We start from the raw sequence: 21,155 nt of genomic DNA on the forward strand, positions 1-21,155 counted from the left end.
AGAAACAGTGCTCGGGATTTTCACGGGACCCACAGAGGAAGGCTGCGGGGGAGCTGGTGGCAGAGGAGGAGGTGGTGGCGGTGGAGGAGGTGTTTCAGGGGAAGATGGAGAAATGGGATAAAGCTTGTCGTAAGCCTCCCTGTATTGCCGAGCAAATTTTTCTAGCGCTCCGTACGGGAAAAACTGACCATGTACATGTTCTTGATGACTTTTTAAAATGAGAACGTTGGAGAACAATTTGCTGCACGTTCCGCATTCCAGTTTGTCAGTATTTTCACCTTCGCCACTTTTACTCTTCTTCTGGACCTTTTGCCTATTTTCATTATACTGAATGACCAATTCAAAGCCAAAGTTTTCCAATAAAGCTTTGGCTGCATTTCCTCTGGCCCCTGAGGCTATGCGGGGTGGAGGGATGGATGGTTCCGAAGGCTTTTGCTTCTTTAGGTCTTTGCCTTCTTTGAGCCCTTCGCCTTCACTTGGAAATTCTTGCTTTGGTTTTTCTTGCTTTTCAGAAATCTCTTCTGCTTCTTTATAAGATGGCATATCCTTCATACTATGACAGTCTGTACTTGCCAGGTTACTTTGCTCTTGTTTCAATAATTTATTTGCTTGCTGCTGCTGTTGTTGTTGTTGCTGCTGCTGCTGCTGCTGTTGCTGTTGTGATGGCTGTTGTGGCTGTTTGGGGGGCTGCAGCTGAGGCTGTGTGGCTTGGTATTGTGCTTGTTGCTGCAGAAGTTGGAGTTGAGTTTGGCCGATGTGGTGTTGGGTTTGAATCTGCTGCTTCAGATCTTCTAATAAGGAGCCAGCCATTCCTGTCATGCCTGGCATACCAAATGTGGCAGAGGCAGGCAAGCCTAAATCAGGCCCCAGACTGAACTCAGTCCCAGGTATATAGAATGGAAAGAGAAATTGAGGCTGTTGAAATTGCAGTAGTGCTTCTGGTGTCATAGGAAAATGGGGCAAAAAGGCTGGGTTGAGAAACTGCGGCTGAAAGAAAGCAGCTTGCTGCTGTAACTCATGCTGCAGCTGCATCTGAATCTGTGCCGGCGACTGTGGGGAGTGATGTGCAGGCTGAGCAGAGAGTAATTCAGGAGTTGGCTTTTTATTCAATTCTTTGGCATCTAAGTGAGTATCTTTGCTATTGACGGCTGCTAAACCCATAGAATCTAACATCCCTTGGCCAGAGCTATTCACATTAGCTGCAATGCTGTGCCCGCCGGGCACATGCCCACTTGGCTCCAGTTTTGCAGCCCTGGCCTTCGTCTGGTGGAGTACAGACCTCATGTGGATTTCCAGTGTCGAGCTTTGGCTGTACGCAACATTGCAGATGCTGCACTTGTAGGGTTTATTATCTGTGCTGCTGTTGGTTTCTTGTGGGACAGGACTCGAGGCTTCCTGCAGAACCTTTTTCAACTTATGCAGGTGAGACACTGAATTATAATGGACCAAGAGAATGTTCTTTTGGGTGAATGACTCTTTACACACTGTACATTTATAAGGACGAGATGGATCCAGGAATTTTTCCATTGTAAAATTGGGCCCTTTTCTAAAAGGTAAGGTCCGCTTTGGTTCAGAGCCCAAGTCATCTGGAATAGAGCTACTGTCACTTCCTACAGGACTTGCTTTCCCTTCGTGGTCCACCTCATACTCTCTGTCCATTTCCTGCTCTAAACCATGGTCATCCTGGGCCATAGTTTCACTCTCTGCCCAAAGTTCACCATTCATGGGCAAAGAGGCGTATAGCTGCTGAAGTTCAGCTTCACTCAGTTCGGGGTGTCCTGCTTCCAAGTGTTTTTTTAAAGCTTGGAATGTACGGAAACTACGCTGGCAGAGATTACACATGGTTGCAGCCCGGATTGCATGGTATTGGGAATGTATCTGAAGCTTCTGCATAGTTTTAAAAGCCAAGCTACAATGGTTACAACGATACTTATAAACGTGGCGGTCAGAAACTGAGAGTGGTTGTCTTTTTTGCTGTTCAGTTAGTTGATCTTGCAATGTGTCAGAGATTTTCAAGTCCTTGCTGCTATTTTTATTCCACTCTGATGCTTCTGAAGGATCCTTAGTTGGTTTCTGCTCCTCGCTCTTTATTTCCACACTAGCCTTTGAATCCTCAAGACCTGCTATACTTTTGTCATCCATTGGGCTTTCACCTATTAGAAGGAAGGACAAATATATCTCTTACAGTAAGAAAATCTACTGCTTAAATATTACTACATATGACAGTAAATCTTTTTTTTTAATGTGTTCAGTACGGGATCTACTGGGTCTCACTACACAGATAGGACTTGTGGTGACCCTCCTGCTTTCAGCCTCCCAAGCACTGGGATGACAGGATCATGCCACCACGCCCAGTATCATGTGCTGTCTCAGCGTGCCTGGGGGCAGGACTGGCATGGCACTCTGGGGATCAAACCTGGTCCCTATGCCTGCCTAAGCAGGAGCTTTAGTCTGCTGAGCCAGCCTTGACAGTAAATCTTGAGGAAATGTTTATTGACTACTCTGTGGATGGGTACTAAGGACATGAAGGGGAATAAGAAATCATCCCTGACCTCAAGAAATTTTAGGATAGAAAGAATACAATAAAAAATAATTATAATACACTGCAATTAGCATAGCACCAAGGGTCATAATCTTGGTGTTCATGAATTAGAACAGAAATATTCTTGGCCATCCAGCAGTTGGCTCTGACAAACCAGAAGTATGGATGCAGATAACTAGATGCTAAATATACCTTGCAGAGTACAGCGCATAGAAATGGCTTGCTTTTTTCCCTTTCTCGGAAAGGTACTATTAGTAACTTTGAAAAAAAATCTTTGATGGTACAAATCTCTTAGCCCTGATGCAAAGGCAAGGCCTTGATACTTTCCCCACAGATCCTGTTCTGAGACTAGCATACCTGAATATTTCCCAGACCCCTCGGCTGTCATAGCTGCAGGAGTGTCCCGCTCGGATTTCTCAGGGGTGGCTGTTGGGAGTAGCATACTGTTTGGCATCATCACATCGGGGACAGGCACCTTTGAAAACCGAAGGGTCTGTGTTAAAGGTACTCCAGAAATCATAAATTCTATTGCATAACACACTGCACAGTAATGCGTCATATTTACGGTTTTCTGATCAAAGTAGAAACATCCCTTCACATTTCAGATATTTTTATATGTATTGTTTTATGACTTTACAGTTGAAAGACTTTTGCTGATCTACTTTCCATAACGATAGCCAAGAAATTTCAAACTCAACATGACACACCTGATTAACATGATGGAGAAAAAAAGCAACTATAGTGTGTTGTGTGCTCAGAAGAGAGAAATTTCTATCAACCCATAATCACAGATTGGTATTCATAGCTGTACGCGGATCACGTTACACATGCATTGAGGTTTGGTGTCCTTACTGTCATAAGCAGCTTCTCCACACAGTCTGGCGACACACTGTGCAAGTGTGTCAGATGCAGCTGTAGGTGCATTTTGTTGCTGAGGACGTCCTGGCACAGAGGACAGCAGATGACTGGCTGCACTGAGTGCTGCGACAGGACATGCATCTGGATCCGGCTTTGGTCCCTGCTATTGTAGTTACAATACGGACACTGATAGAACTGGAAAAGATCGGATAAGCGCGGCCATGTTTATTTAATGTGCTTTGATAATTTCAGAACAGAGTTAATGTTAAGGTATAATACTATTGCCTATTATGCTATCTGTGTGTACATTTTAAAAGCATGGACTCTTTGGGGTTCTAAACTATCAGGAGTAAATAAACAAAGAAGATATTTGGGCAGCAAAGAGAAAATAACGTGTTCACCTGCTCATGACAGAATTTGTTATCCTCGGCATGTTTTGCCTTTTTTGTTGCACCATCCTCTTCTTTTGCCAGCAAGAGGGGCTGGGTGCCCCCTGCCACACTGACTTTTAGCTCTTTCTCTGGTGTGCTTACTCCTGGATCCCAAAAAGAATAGAACAAATCAATGTACAATGCTTACAATTTCACAATCAGAAAAAATGTGTTTTTCAAATAGTTGCAAATCTAAATCCACTGATTCACAAAAAGAACCGGCCAAGCCCTTTTAAAATTCTAATCACAAAAGGCAAAAGACACATTTCTTTTGGTCCACTAAGTGGACTTTATAAATATATTTTAAAATGTACTCCTGTCTCCTGTTTAGATAACCCTAGGTGGCCTTGAAAGGTTCATCAATAACATGGGCTCTCTGGTGTCTCAGAATGCCTTTATCATGTAAAAACCAATCTACTCCCATTCACAAATACCAGCTTTAGAAAATCATTACTTTTTTACAATATTTAACTACCTATCTCTTTTCTAATTCTTGGGTGTTAAGATTTCAATTATCAGAGAAGAGCTGACTCATTATCATTCAGGATGGAAAATAATAATGTTTTTATATCAGGATTGAATTTGAACACTAAAAAGATTTTTAAATTAACTGTACATTATATTTCCACTGCTTTTAGTGACATTCTGGTTGCCGTAGATGTTTCAGTAGGTTGCTGTGCACATAATATTATAATACAAATCTCAAGGAAGACAATTGTTTTATGAGGTTAATCCAAATATTTGGTGTTAAAGACGATGTAAATTTTTGCCTAGATGAGCAATGTAGCATTTAAGAGCCTCACACACATCAAAGAGAAGAGCACAATTCTAATTTTCCAATCAAACAGAAATTCTTTGTAGCATCAATTTGCTCGATAATCTCCTCTCTGCGGCTGGATATTACAGCGACATTCGGTAGGCATGTCACATACATCTCACGACAAACACAGAACCTCATTTACCAGCCATTCCAATCTCATCATAGCGAGGTATCATCTGACCTTTTTTCTGCTGTTTATTATGAGTATTTCTAATTTTAACTTTCAATTTTCACCATCTTCCAGTCAATTTGCAACTAAATTATTTCCAGGGTGAGGACACTATCACTGGACAACTGGGTGCAAATACATCTTGAAATGCAATGAAGCTAAACCATTGATTGCTATCAGGTCCTGCGTAAATATATAGTCCAGGCGTAATCTGATTGTATGCTGTGTGTGAAGATTTACCTTGATTTTTTTCAATCCACATATGGTTCACATAAATGAACAAATTCACCTTACTGAAAAATAATGCAGTTTTAATTTACAAAATTTACAAATAAGGTCAAGGATGTTCTAGAAGCAAAGTAAAAATGAACAAAATTAAATGCATTCTCCGTCTACCTGGACACATATGAATATTTTACATCATATAGATAAATTTAGAGATTTCAAATTGAGGAAGAAATTGTAAAATAAGTTATTTGGGCAGATTACAATTAAAATAGAGTTTAGATGGCAATAATTTTATTCCCTAGGGGTTTGCGATTCATATAGAATTGCTAAGTTTTCAGTAGATAGCAATGATAATTGATTTATAGATTTATGAACAGATTAGAATTTGCGCATATTTACACATGCCTTGAAACAAGTAATTATTGCTAGATATTTCTAAAAGTTTACCATATTTGTATTTCAATGAATTTAAATGTGAATTAGACTCAAAAGTCTCATACTGATTTATTATTCAAGCACATGGTGTCAAATACATATAAAAAACTGGAATATTGGTCTTGTGGTTAATTCTGGGACCAAAGTTTATTTTTTCTTCTTTATAAAAATACAGACTACACCTTGTACCATTTCAAAAGTACTAAAGTTCTAATGATACTATATATTTAATATTTACAAATAAAGTTTTCTACGTCAGTCCAAGTTGTACAAAATGATGATCAGTTAAATTGGGGCCAGAGAGATAGCTCAGCAGTATAGGCACCTGCCTGGAAAGCACAAGGTGGTCCTGAGTTCAATGCCCAGTACTCAAAGATAGACAGACAAAATGAAAAAGAAAATTAAAAATAAAAAAATCACTCAAGTAGACAAATGATTTTGAAATTTTCTTTAAAAATTCTCATTAATGAATAACAATGTTTCTTTAAGGAAATAATACTATCTTGTCACATTTCTTTATTATTCTTTTGTATGCATGTTGTAAGTAATGCCATGTGTGTTAAGAATATGTTGTTTTCATGTATATTAATATCAGAAATATAATTGCTTATAAATTTTGTGATGGTCCATATTGCACCTAGAAAGTGAGGAGTGCTAGGGTGTCTATCACATGGTTATTGCAATAACTGTTGAATAGTGTATTTTCTTCAACATATGTGTCAAGTCCAATATTCTTGGATATATGTGTAATTAATCCATGGAAGTATATGAACTGGGTCTCTCAAAGACCATTTTGCTTTAAATTAATAAACTTTACAAAGTAATAAATGAAGGGTAGGTTGCCTAACTTTAGATAAGCAACCCAGAAATGCAAGCTACTGCTACTAATAGAAAGCAGAGAACACGAAGAGGTAGCATCATGACAAAACTAATCTCATGAGGGTAAAGTAGGTTGACAGTATTATTTGAAGAAACAATGGAAGTTACATTTTATGCAAGCATAATTTGAATACTGAAAGGATTTCTATCTCAAATTTAATATTATGATATTCTTGGTAAATTATAGAAAATCAACCCTGAGGTCTTTTTTTCTAAATTTGTTATATTGAAAATATGTTGTATTAAAATAGGTCCAATTAACTTTTGGAAGATTCTGTTTAATTTATACTACTCATAGTTTATTTTTGCAACTTTATTTGAAATACATTTTTTTACCTTAGAACAGAAACAAATTTAACATAGAATCATAATTTATTTTGTGTCATTAAAACACCACAACATCCTCAAAGCACAATGTCATTTTAACAACTTTTAACTAAAAAAATGCAGTCTAATTACAAATAAGGACTACCAAACAGATAAACCAATGATTATCTGTCAGTTATAGGATTATTTAACTTGCATGAGATTGCTAGTATAAAAATGACATAATTCACTTCAGTTCAGATGCCGCCTACTTAATTCTCAATCCCTAAAATACAGAATGCTGTAAAATGGTTTATCATCATAACAAGTGAGAAAAATCCAATAACACACATGAACCCAAAGCAAATCTTGGAAAAACAATAAAAAATACTGAGTTATTTATGAGTCAATATATTTGATAAAATTTGAATATTATAAAACTTGGATATAACAGATGTTATTCAACTCTAAATAATTCTAAATTATAATTACCAGTATGGTATTCTTTCTAATGAGACTAGAATGAAAGGATAATTTTAATTGCAATAATGAAGGTTAATTTCCATCTTTCCTCATGTTTACTCCCTTATTAAACTGTGGTCCCCTTAGCCACAGTAGAGACATATTACATTTTCAATGCAAATGTATTAATCTGGATAAACTCTATATTAATTCTTATACTACACAGAGCCATAATTTGGATTATAATTAATCTAAAGTGGCACTAGATTTAAATGACAATATAAATGAGGCATTAGAAGGCTTTCCTATTATGAATGAATATTCAACAAATATAACTTGCATATTTCCAAGTCTCATTTTGAAAGCTTTTCTCCTACAGATGTCAGCAACTAGATACAACAGCTTACACAAACAGTGACTCCCTAACTTCTAATGATTCTTTTAGGCCTAACAAGTTCCACATTAAGGCAGTTAGCTGTTTTCTCATCTAATATGCGATAGTGACAATAAGTTCTACTTCACTACAGTTCATTTGACAATTAGAGTGGATAGTAAGAAAGTATTCATGTGAAATTCACAAGAAATATTTACAAGGAAAAATTCATGTAATAACTTCTTTTTTTTTTTTTTTTCCAGAACCGGGGATTGAACTCAGGCCCCTGTGCTTGCCAGGGAAGCACTTATTCCACTGAGCCATCTCCCCGGCCCCTATCACTTCTTAATCTAATAAGATTCAATTCAGAAAGCAGAACACTTTGTTAAAAGTTCATGTTAGTTTTCAGTAACAAAGATGGTCGGAAAAGGTTTCAAAGGTAGATATTTGTATTTCAGCATTAGCTTTGTGTTGGGCCTTGCTTCGAACACATTTTTATCCCAATAGCTTTATCTGGGGAGTCATTGTTGCAGGGACAAGATTTGCTTTAAATTACTATGATCATGCAATGGCCTGTATCTTTTCATATACCCAAGTCCTATCTGCATGGGACAATTAGGCACCCAAGAAAGGACAATAACTCATCAGGTCATTAGGGAGCAATTGAGCCCATTATTTATGCAGAGCAGTAAACTGCAAAGCTCTGTAGTATTTTTCAGCAAGATCCTTTCTTCAGGGGCAAGATGAGATCCATATTCAAGGGATTCCCAGAATCCATCCTTTACAAAGTATGAGACAGTGGATATTCAATATCAAGTCTCATGACCTGTGCATAGGTATGACATGGCACTCAATAAACATTGATGTGATACTGTGTCTTTTGTAATTCCAATTTTTATTAGCTCATGTTGGTAGTACATAATGATTACATTCACTATGGGAAGTTAGTGCACGTACATACTACATCTTAATTATTTTTTCATCCCCTTCTGCTTGCCTTCTTCCTGCCTCCCTGTACCTCTCCATTCCCTTCCCTTTTATGAGAGACCTTTGTGTGTGATTGTCTGCATGTCTTTTACATTCTTCCAAAGAACGAGAGGAATATGCTTCATCATCTGTTTTAGTTTCATACATGCAAGATATCGCTGAATACAAAGTCCCCCACCCCACAGTAGTCCAACAGCTAGTCTTGCTGAGGTCCAACAGACAGTGTATAAACTAGGCACCTTGCGATTTCCAAACCTTTTCAAGTAAAGGTTAGAAGGCACCATGCTTAACAAAAATCAAGCACAAGGTGCTTCAAATTTCTTGAGTAGCCTGAGGAGCCATCTGACTGAAAGACTGCCGTGTAGCATCTTTTCAGAAGTTTGGCTTTAGACCTGATGCCAACCTTAAGTCCTCTGTTTAAAACAAATTAGAATCATATGTTATGTGTTGCATTTTAGAAGTAAATAACAATGACACTTTTTTTTTTTTTTACTGGATTCTCATTTAAAAAATTATTGAACTGAGGGGGGAGAAGAGTAGGGATCCCCTTTACATCATTTTTGAAGGGAACACAAAGCTTAGATGTACAAAGACTGAATTACAAATATGGGATAATTCAGGTCTAAATAAACTCATATGTAAACATGATACATATTACACAATCCAGTATCTTTACAATGAATACAAGTGTCTTTATATGCGGCTGTCACTGGATTCAAGGAAAAGATAGATGGCTACCTGAAACTAATAGGCTTGAACCCGTTTCAGCACTTCTTCTGCTTCAATGAGTCCAACATAATAAAACTAGGTATAGCGTGCAGCAAAAGTAGCCAATGTAATATTCATTGCAACCGTAGATTTCCATCTCATACATACAAAGCATGGATAAAGCCATATATTTGCCAAATCAAACACAGAAAAAGCCTTGGGTATCCACACCAGATGCTGGCCTAGGGTTTGTTTGTGCACAAGTAAATGTCATGAAATGAAGGTTTGTTTTCAAAGACAGTAGCTTTCATTACTGGGATTTGTCTATTCTAGAAGATCAAAATTACCCAGCACCTAATCCCTTTTCAATGATATTTCCTCTTTCTTAGGCTGAATCATCTGTAAACTTTTTCACTGGATTTTGTTTGAAATGCCTCAAATAGATGCCCTTAAGAAGAGCAAATTCCTGAGTGTAAGTTGAAAAAAAAAAAAAAGAAAGAAAAGAAAAATAGCATTTATTTTTAGGGTTACATGGTTTGGGAAGGGGTGCATATGATTGAATGACAAAATTCAAGTGATATCTAATCCTGTGCTTATGAAAAATTAATATGCCATCAGAGGAATCACAAGTATAGCTAAGATTAATGAAAGGCGCTTAAAAAATTACAAGCACACAAACTGATTTGATTAAAAAATAATCTCGCTGGTCGTCCTGTAATATTCTTCAACTTATCCACATCTATTCTGTCAGATGGTTATGATTAAAAATAGGTCAATGGGAGGCTACTGATAGAAATCACATGCAAAATGCACATGCAATGAATAGTAGTGAGAATATTCAGACAGTTTAAAATGAATAAAGGCTTTTAATAAGCTTTGCAGGTTGGGGGAGGGGTTGATTTCAAGGAATGGATGGGTGTGAGAAAATAAAAGGCAGAGTCTAGCATCTTACCAGGGTCTTTAGTGGAGTTTTTGCCTTCAATATCGTCTCTCTCACTTGGGTCTTTCTCATCATCCTCAGCTACTGCTGTAGACTTAATAGTTCCTTCTACCTCCTCACTTTGTTCTTCTGTTAAGAAAGGTACATGCGTCAATAGCATTGAAAAATCTCCAAAATGTACGCTAAAATAAACTAAAAACTTGGTTTTCAAATTGTCTTCAGGTATGCTCACTCACAAAAGGACACACAGTTGTGCAAACTTCATATTAAATCATACTAAATGCACCAAATTAAATTTTTATCTAACATAAATTCTTTTGTATCCATTGAAAGCAGCTATATATACCAAATGAAAAAGAAGCCATTGTTAGTACAGTTTATGCTGAAAGGGATGAAAATATGAAGTGGAAAGCGAGTCTGGGATTTCAATAGCAGATACCTGAAGTGACCTGATCCCTGTTCCCTGGACTGGAATAGGTGTCAGACTCTTAGAAAAAAAAACCTTAGAGAAATATTGTGATATTAATGGAGTACATAAAAGACAGGTGTCCCTCCTGTTTTCAAACTCTAAGCTGTGGAGGTATTCTCTGATACCTTGTGAAAGGAAAATATTGAAACTTCAGTTATCTTTATCTTGGAGGATTTCTTTTTTTTTTTTTTTTTTAAAGTGGGAGCTACATAGGACCTAAGACACAACAAAGTATACTTCTATGACAGCTGCATCACCCCACACCTCATTCACGGGTTCACACCAGCTAGATTACACGGAAATCCTCACAGTAACTCAAACCTATTTAATTATTCTGTAAATCTGAGCTATGCCACTGCTGGTAGACTAATCTGTTTATGCGGTCAGCCTCTACGCTGGGGCTGTGCAGCACTAATCCGTGAAAGGCCCACTGTTCTCTTTCATCCTGCGATCATTTGTCTCTCAGTGTGCTGATGTCACATTTTAATGAATTTTTAGCAATCTGAGTAATGCCAGATAACCAAGCTCGCAACTCCCCACAGCATGGCATGCTGTTTTCATTGCAGCACAAAAAATAAAAATCATATTCCCCAGTCCAGGTAGGAATTACATAAATTAGGTGAAGAAGGTAAAATGGGATTTGGAGCACCAAGCTGCTCAATTTCATAAAATCTTTAATGACTATATAAATTAACCCTGGAAAGGCAAAAGGTCATCGACATACATTTGCATACACTCTCCTATTTGCTTCTGATAAGCAGAGCTTTTATGCAGAGAACATGATACAATTAACCCTTCAATAACCATACAAAACGTTGCTACGGACATTTTAAGTGTCAAGCATTAACTGAAAATTACACACTGAATAAAATTTTCATTGCAAATGCTATGGTGATTGAAAGGGGAAATCATGGCCCTTTCCACACCCCATGTTTTATTAATAACATTCTGACAGCAGAATGAAATATCCACTGTCATATGTAGCAGCTGAGCACCAAAAAAAAAAAAGAATTCTATTTAGTGCCTCCCTTGCAAGCCATGCTCTGCAACTGTGTGAGCAGAACAACAAGAGAAGGGGACAGTTCTGAGCTCTATTCAAACACCAAAAAGCCAAAGGGAAAACATAGATGTTTAATACATTCAAAATAAGACTGGTTCCACCAGGAGTCCTCCAAGACACCATACCAATCCATTCCCTCTGTTTGCCTCTGCACAAAATCAGAGGGAAGACATGAAGGTAGTCAGCCTGCTGAGGGGTTGGTAGAAAGTTTCTCTTTCAAGAAAATACACATGAAAACTTGAAGGCAACAGAAAACCAACTTCATCTGACTTTAGACTGTGTTCATCCATTTGTGACATGTATGAGTCAAACACTGGTTCCCTCTTCCCAGAGCCAGGCTGGGCTGGTAGGTATGATGACCAAGATGGCTTTGCGAGAAGGGTGGAAGGCTGAAGTCATGAGTAGAATGGGTTGTGCTCCTGCCAACTCTACGCACGTGGCACAACAGCCAGTGTCAGGCCAGCAACAAATACTTTTCAACTCATCTGGGGAAGGGATGCAAGACTTCTTTGAGTGGATTTACTGGACTTTTCCCCCAGTGCTGGAAAATGAAGTGTCAGAGTGCTACTGAGCACCCTTATCTTGAGGGGACATAAAATTGTAAGGGCTATCGCAACTCACATTAATAAAACACTGTGTCAGGAGAAGAGAAAGAAAATTATGAAGGCACTAAAAGAAAAGCTACAGTATAATCTGGGTCTCATCAGACAGATTTTGCAAGGTCCTCTTCTTCATTTTCTGGTATGTGTTTTAAGTGTGAGAGAAATTCCCAGACATGTTCTTCTATACATCACTGTGGTGTCTGACCTCAGCCTGACCCTGGCAACAGTTTGAGAAATCTGAATGTGAACAAAGACTCTGTGTCCACAGCAGGGAAAGATTGTGGGATACACTCTCCCATCAACTTAATCGCAAACAGCAGTTCTGAGGCCATAACTTTGCCCAGCAGTTCCAAGCCACAACTCATAACCCTTAGTGGTGGATTTGCCGGCAATATTCCTGGTCCTGTGACTTTCTTTCCCCCACTCTTTAGTTCTTCCTTTGAAGTAGGCAAGCAATTAGCTGTAATGCTTAAGCAATTCAGACCTGTTTTGTGGTTTAGAAGGCAAAAGCTGTTTATTACAGGTAGGCTCTTTGGAGCCATAAGAACTTTGCCAATTTTTAATCATGCAAAAAATAATCACAAGGTAACTTATACACACCATAAAGTTTCATATAAATTAGAATAAAAGGTCACTTTCATTCTCAAAGAGAGTTTTAGAAATAAATTTGACATTCCTCATAAAAACATACTTTAGAGTCAAAAGTAGTAATGTGAAGAAACCACTTTCTCTACCAAACACATAGATTAGGTTTGGGGTTAGGAAAGGAATGACTACATTCTAATAGTTAAGTACCATGTTTCCTCAATTATAAAAGGCCACAAAATATAAGATGTTTATAAGAAAAATGTAACAGTGCATTAAAGGAAAACCTTCTAACCGAGGGGTATAGATACATTACAAAATAATCCAAGATAAACACTCTATAGCAAATCTTATTTTGTCAGTGTCTCTTCTAGCTAGGGCATCTGGGTTGCCTGGAAAAGATATTAAAACCCAGATTTCTGCCTCCTCAACTAATTGAGTAGGTCATGAGTGAGAGCTGCAAATGTCCATTTCTAACACGTTCCCAGGTGCTGCGGATGTGTTGGACCAGGTCATATTTTGGAAATACCACTAAGACACATCAAATGTTTGCAATATTCCTTATCCATACCACTAGATTTCTTTAATCATCTAAACCAAGTTTAGTTTCATGTATAACCTCCACTACATCCTTCATGCCCAACCTGGGAAATAAGTCTCAATAACTGAAAAACTGGAGTTAATCATAGCTCCTTCATAGTTTTGTCTATGAAAAATCAATGCACACAGAGCCTAGCACAAAAGCAGTATTTAGTAAAACGATACTTATGGTACTTGTAATAGTATACACTGTGTCCTTCCCCCCCCCCCCGAAAGTCTTTTCTGGATTTTCAATTTGATTATGTGTCTGGAAAGTCTTATTTTTCTTCCTGTGCACTAATGTCTAGTGGTCTAACCAATCCCTATTGTACATAGAAATTATCTTTGGGTTACCCATTTGCCTTATTAGTAAACATTTACTGAAAATAGTAATTGTCTGATCTATGTTTGTTCCAGAAATATCCTGAACATGGTAAGAAGCCAAGATATCCTACTTGGAACACTGAATAAATGGGACAAGCAAACTCAGGAGTGAGAGTTCAGATTTAATTCATCCTTCTGTTCCCCTCCGATAAAACTTAGAAGCAGTATTTGGTTTTATTTTGGTACTGTGTTTTGGGTTTCTTTTTTTTTATTTGTTGTCTCTGTTATTAAATATCATTCATTATTTAGCTCTCTCAAAAAACAAACAAACAAAAGGCCTGGCTTCTGTTTACATCAATTACTCTTCTCAGAGTTACCAATGACCTCTATGCTGTGAAATCCTACAAGTCACTTCTCTACATCTTACTTAAGTTCTGTTGCTCAACATATGTCACTGCTCCTTTTGTCTTGGAAAACATGCCTCCTTTGCATCCCATCCTTTCAGAAAAGTTTGGCTTCACTGTACCTCCCTGAAAATTGCTCCTCATTCTTCATTGCTGGGGGCTCTACTCTTGATATTAGTCCTCCAGCGTCAGCCCTAAACTTTCTCTACTATGTTTTCTCTGTAAATGATCCCAGACCTGCAGTTTTAAATAATATATCTCCATAAGGATGTCTAAATTAAATTTGGTAAGCCAAATTTAATATGACCAAATCATGGCTCTGGATCCCTTCTGAACACATTTCTACACTTTTTCTCCCATCCTCACCATCCCAGTTACCCCTACCACCATTCACTAGACCCAATTCTTAACCCTCTGCCTCTCACAAGCATCTTGCCAATCAGCAAGCTCTGTGGATTGTTTTTCTGAATCTATCCACTTCTTTAAATTGTCCTTGCTAATATCTTTAACTTTTTACATGTGCTACTGAAATAATCTCATAACTAGGTAAGGCAAGGGCCAGCCAATAGCTCAGTGCCCCTGGGCACACTGAGATGGTGATTGAGACTGGGTGTGGTGGCACGCCTATAATCCCAACACATGGGAGGCTTTAAACAGGAGAATCACTAGGAGTTCAATCCAGTAGTGAGACCCTGAACATCGTGTAAACTCTTCTCTAAAATACAGAAAAAAGAGGAAAAAAAAAAAAAAAACTAGATAAGGCATACTATGATTTTCTGTCACTTGCCCTACAAGCCTAGATAAAAGCAAGCCATTCATCTGTATGAAGTCTGACACAGTCGACCATTTCACCTAGAGTTACATGGACTTCTTGTTACGGCTGAACTGATTGGGTCCTCGCCTGCTTTTCTGAACACATTCTGTGCTGTTGTTCTCCTCCCTCACGTCCCCAACGTTAGTCTTCTTTCTCTTCCTGGAATGTGACCAATATTTCTCTAGAAAAGTTTCAACACATTCCTTGGATAATTAACCTCTTCTAGTCTTCAGGACTCAAATCACCTGTCATTTGCTCATGAAATGCATTTGGCCACTTTTCCTTGTGGAGCAGCGCATCCCCTGTCACACAGGTGAGGGGGTGATTGCACTGGAATCACCATCACCTGCAGGCCTGGAAAAATCACAAGCCACAGGATCCTATCCTTAGGGTTTCTGGTTCTAGCAGTTGGGGGAGGACAGCATTTACATTCTTAGAAATTCTGGAGTGGAACATAATTTAAGAAACTCTGCTATAGCCTATTTATTGCCTCTTTCTCCACCTTTACCACCTTTTCTGTAGTCTGAAAATTTCTTGTGTCATTGTCTAGAAATATTATTTAACAACAGACATTCCTGTTGTCTTATTCCTGAACACTTGGCATTGTTCTCTGGCACACAGAGGCACTGCCTAATAGTTTGAGTTAAACTGATGATTCCTAGTTTTATTACCTCATGGTCTGATCTTGTCAACAGAGTTGGAGTAAATGAGAAAAGATATACTGTTGCAGAAAGGACAGTAAAATTTGGAATTAGACTTCCTCTTTCTGGTAGAACATCTAGATGAAAATATCCAGAGTGTACTGGAATATCTAAATCTAAACATCTAAGAGAAAAGTAAAGATTTCCATTTCAATGTCTTTGTTTTAAAAGAAAGTGTATGGATCAGCAGTAGATCATTTTTCACTCAATATTATTGTCATAAGTCTTGCTTTCTTGCTATCATGGGCCAAAGTCATTAATGTAATTTAATTGGTTTAAGGTGGAGGAGAGAGGTAGGATTTATTCTATTGTACCATACATATGATCTCTACTTTGGTAGAGAAAATAACAGAAAATTTAGCAGATATTGATGAGTTATGCACTTTGAAGGAAGATTTATGAGGTTATACTGAAGCAATATTTTCATTTACAAAATCTTGCTTAAGTATTTCAATATCACATGGGCTTTTGTTATCATTTGTTTTCTACAGTACATTATTAATCCCAATGTATAAACTTCCCACTGATATCATATTGTATAACAAAGATAAATACATATGTAAATTTCCTCCTAAATTATCTGAATATAATGCCCCTAAGAATCAGTAACTGTCATTTTAACATACACGTATATACATTCACACAGAAATACTAGTGAATGTATTCCTATGACTACAAAATCCAATGAATCCATTAACTACTGAAATTAATCTCTGTATTAATTATATATATGTAAAACTAGTGATTTAGGTAAAATTTTTTTTTTTTTTTTTTTTTTTTTGCTCCGAGTGCCCTGAGGGCAGATTTGGCTGGCTTGAGTTGTGGGGATCGAACCACAGCAACCTGAGCCTGACTGCTTTGTTGAAGCAGCCACTTAAGGAACTGAGCTAAGGGGCAGGCCCCCTAAAATTTCATAACATAAATATAGCTGTATGAAATTGTCAAGCTGAAGTTACCTGTTTTTTATTGAGCTAGAAAAATCTATATGCAGAAAAGTTGAGAGACAAACATTACCTACTTGAGAAGAATTAACTCAAAATGAATAACAGATGTAAATTAAAAACTTGATTTATTTAAGTAGGGTTTCATGCTTATTCTGTTTAGGTTTCTGAGATTCTTGGATAAATTAATGTTCTTTCAAACCTAAATTTTGGGAAATTTCAGTCATATTTTTTCAAAGAAACTTTCTTCCATACTTTAAAAAAGATAAATGAAAAACATAAAACTTTAAAATGACTAAATAGGAAAAAAAATCTAGATGCCTTTGGGTTTAGCCACAACTTTCTAGATACCATAACAAACATAAAATCCTCAAAAGAGTTAGTAAGTTTGACTTTGTTAAAATTAATTTTTTTCTTTATGAATAACACTATTAAGAGAATAAGGCCAGCCCCTGCTTTGGTGAAAATATTCATAAATAACATATTTGCTAAAGACTATTATTTGAGTATAAAAGTTAAAACTCAATAGTAAATAATAACTCAATTTAGAAAGGGTTCAAAGACTTTAAGGGACATCTAACAAAAGATGATATGCAGATAGTGAATAATTCCATACAAGATATTCCACATATCACATGCCATCAAGAAATTGCAAATAAAATCAACAATATACCATGACACACCTCTTAGAATGGCCAAAATCCATAATATTAACATAAAATTCTGATAATGATGGGGAGATAATGTATCCCTCATTAGTTGCTGGTAGGAATGCAAAATAGTACAACTACTTTGGAATAGTTTGTTAGTTTCTTACAATATTGGATATAATCTTACCATATTGTCCAGCAATTGCACTCTTTTATATTTACTCAAAAAAAAAAAAAAACAAAAATTACCACCCACACAGAAACCTACACTCAGAAGTTTACAGCAGCTTCAGTTACAATTTCCAAAACTTAGATGCAGTAGAGATGCACGTTAAGTAGAGAATGGATACAATAGGTAAAATGAATTTACCTGTTGTAAATACAGGTAAAAGAACATTATCTAGTGCTAAGAAGAAATGAGCTTTCAAGACATTTAAAAAAATGTATATTACTAAATGAAAAAGTCAGTCTAAAAAGGTTATATACTCTCAAATTCCAAATATATGACATTCTAGAAAAGCCAGCAATATGGAGACAGCAAAGAGTCAGTGTTTCTCTCAGGTGTGGGTTGGAGCGACAGACTGAGTAAGTTGGACAGATTATCTTTAAAAGCAGTGAAACTATTCCATATAATGTTAAAGCAATGGTAAAGGTCCACACCTATAAGGTTTACATTACCAAAAAAGTCAACCCTAGTGTGAACTATGGTTTGAGGGGTGAAAAGTATGCCAATGTAGGTTCATCAATCATAATGTATATACCAGTCAGAGGTAGGATGGTGACAATGAGGAGGTTAATTATGTATATGGCGAGACCCACAAAATCTACCTTTGTTTCCTTTTGCTGTTACCATGAGGCTGCTCTAAAAGCTAAGTCACCTTACAAATCCTTCCAAATACTGGCTATATCTGATTAGCTTTTCAATATTTTGTATAAAGGATCTGATCATATCTAATTATACCAGTTCAAGAGAACATTTACTGTATACAGTGAATTATAAGAGTAACAAGTACAGTTCATTTAGGACAAGGCAAGCTTTCAAAAGGAGTCAAAACAGTTACCTGAGGTTGCTCTCAGCTGCTGCTCTGTAAGCTCATCCTCGCAGGTCCTGGCTCCCAGAGTGGCAGGCTCTGCAGAGAACATCAGAGTGAAAAGTATTCAGCATTTCATATTCAGCTCTTGTGTCACAGAAGTGTCACACAACCCCCAACTTTGGCTCTCAGAAGAGGCACATTCCAAGTGAAGCCCACGTGGGTCTGTGTCAAGCCATGAGCTCTAGTGAGCAGTGGTTGACACACAGTCCATACTTAATTCTCAGCGATTAGCAGCATAGGATAAAAACAACAATACAGATAAAATATGAAACTGAAGACACACTCTGATTTTTACATTTCTCCTATTTGACTAGGGGTCCATTCGTGGATTATGGGTTTAATGGCAATGATATACTGCATAGACTACCAACTTCCTTTTACTTAGCTGACAAAAAACTCAAAGGAGAAGAAAAATATAACAGGTAGTATGAAGGACCAAAGGAAACATCACACCCTTTGGGAAAAACCTGAAGAATAGGAACTGGGGAGATGCCTCAGTAGAGTAAGTGCTTGCCTGGCAAGCGCAAGGGTCTGAGTTCAATCCCTGCTTCTGCAAAAAAGACAGCTCCTCCAAAGAAAGAAAAACCTGAAGAATAAGTTCAAGTCATCAATAATTCCATATTTTTATTCTGCTTTTTTATTTGAACTCTGGATTCAAAATACTACTAATGCCCTGATTTACTAAATTCAACTCCAAACATAGACTATTATTCTCACCAAATTTCATTCTTACTATTTTGTCCTCTGCTGTAGTAAAGTCAATTTTATCCAGAAAAGGATTTTTTAAACAACATCCCATAAATAGCTTTCAATAACTCATAATTTCTCCACCATAAATAATCATATGCTACTGGTTGCATTTTTTTGTCATATGTGTCTCTCTCTATTCCTTCCATCATCTTCTCTTTCCTGATGAGGTCATGTAATTCCAATCTAATATCTCACCAATGTCCTAACAGGTATCCTTTAAGACACAGAATTTTCAGTACAAATCACAGTTCTATTACACTCCAGGTATGGGATTTTGACCTCTCTTTGCCTCAGTTTCTCCAGACATAAGTAAAGATATAAGTATATGAATAGTCAATAATTCTTAGAGATAATAATACAAATAAAAGCACCACGTGAAATAGTCTTCAATGTCAAAAGGTAGATGTTATTGATATGTGAAAAATGCAACATACTTGTTATGCTGCCAAAGATAATCATGTCTACCTAATATTTCCAGGCAGTAGCACCTCTGGTTGATTCTAAAGGTTTTAATTAAACAAATAATTAACCTTGAAAATAGAAGTATCTACCAAGGCACTATTACTGCATTTACTAATTGTTTGTTTTAAACAATTTTTAAATTAATTTTATTGAGAAACAAATAGCAACAAGACAGTTTCAAAACTGATTAGTAGGACAGTTTCAATAATTAATACATTTTTCCCACTGTTTACAAAATCTTTGGCCTTTAGTGGTAATCTCTCTTGAAATATAGAATCATAATAGTCAGTGCTCCCTCAAACACACACACACACACACACACACACACACACACACAAATGTTTTCATATAGTAAATGAATCTTGAAAGAAAAAACTGTCCTCAGTCCTTGTTCATAAATCCAGAAGTAACTTCCAAGTAAATCATGGCCTTGATGTATATCCAATATGTCACTCAAGAACTTTTCCTTCTTCCGCTTGGCAAATTCTCATAATTCTAAATCTTTACCAGTAGTGCTGCCCATTTGATTTTAAATGCCTGTTTTTGTCTCCTCCTGTTGACTTTCTATTCTTCTCTCAAAACCAAAAACAAGTGCTTTCAAAGCTAACTAGCTAAAACTCTCTCTCTCTCTCTCTCTCTCTCTCTCTCTCTCTCTCTCCCCCCCCCATCAGGATGCACTGTGATAAGATTTCTGTGGTCTCAATAAATTGCATTCCATCCAAGAGCAACTTTTTATTTTCATAGATCCCAAATAAAGACAGAGGAAGGTAAGTCACAGTCGCCTAAGATACTATTATTTTAAATATTTATATTCTATTTCCTGAAACAGATGAGGTTCAAGGTGAGAATTTACAAATGCTTCCCAAAGTCTAGTGCTCTAAATTCAAGCCCCACCAATTATACCAAATACAGATAGTAAGCTACTACGTATATCAACGTGTATACATCACAGTAAAAACATATCATCCTGTCTTTTCTACCAAAAACAAAAATGTAATTTATCAGAGAATCACTACCACACATATACACACATCACCGTATTATGTACAACTTGCTCTTCCTATCTTAAATACCAGTGGTGCCGAAGAATTCCACCAAATAACTCCTCCTGCTTGATGGTTAATCAAAATAAAACTATGACAGATTTTTGAATTTGCATATCTGTCAAGTACTGTGACAAGCTATTTGTACAGAAACAATCATGCAATCATTAATGAAATTATTAATCCTCACTTTCCAAATCAAGAGATTGGCACTTAAAGTGATAGATTACTTGTTCCAGGAAATGGAACTCAGAGCCTAGAATAAAAATGTTGTCTGTTTGTTGTGAAAGCCAGGAAATTTAAAACACATTCACATATTCACTTATAATACTATTACTTTTGGAAGGTGAGAAATATTGAGCAAGAGAGAGAGAGAGAGAGAAAGAGAGAGAGAGAAGAAGAAGAGGAGGAGGAGAACAAGAGGAGGAGGAGGAGGAAGAGGAAGAGGAAGAGGAACAAGAAGAAGAAGAAGAAGAAGAAGAAGAAGAAGAAGAAGAAGAAGAAGAAGAAGAAGAAGAAGAAGAAGAAGAAGAAGAAGA

The 21,155-nt window shown here is 37.0% G+C and overlaps 1 protein-coding gene across 1 annotated transcript in view; it reads right to left on the bottom strand.

Annotated features, from left to right (window-relative positions):
* The window catches only part of Zfhx4 (zinc finger homeobox 4), a 187,414-nt gene that overhangs the window by 13,281 nt on the left and 152,978 nt on the right, over positions 1-21,155 (bottom strand). Inside the window, 6 exon segments of the mRNA XM_023706341.1 lie at positions 1-2,153; positions 2,900-3,017; positions 3,395-3,595; positions 3,802-3,935; positions 10,151-10,267; positions 18,329-18,397. The exon segment at positions 1-2,153 is cut by the window's left edge and continues 18 nt beyond it. Coding sequence (XP_023562109.1) covers positions 1-2,153; positions 2,900-3,017; positions 3,395-3,595; positions 3,802-3,935; positions 10,151-10,267; positions 18,329-18,397 — 2,792 coding nt within the window.

Source organism: Octodon degus, unplaced genomic scaffold, assembly GCF_000260255.1.
Source record: "Octodon degus isolate 3935 unplaced genomic scaffold, OctDeg1.0 scaffold00252, whole genome shotgun sequence".
NCBI classification, from domain to species: Eukaryota; Metazoa; Chordata; class Mammalia; order Rodentia; family Octodontidae; genus Octodon; species Octodon degus.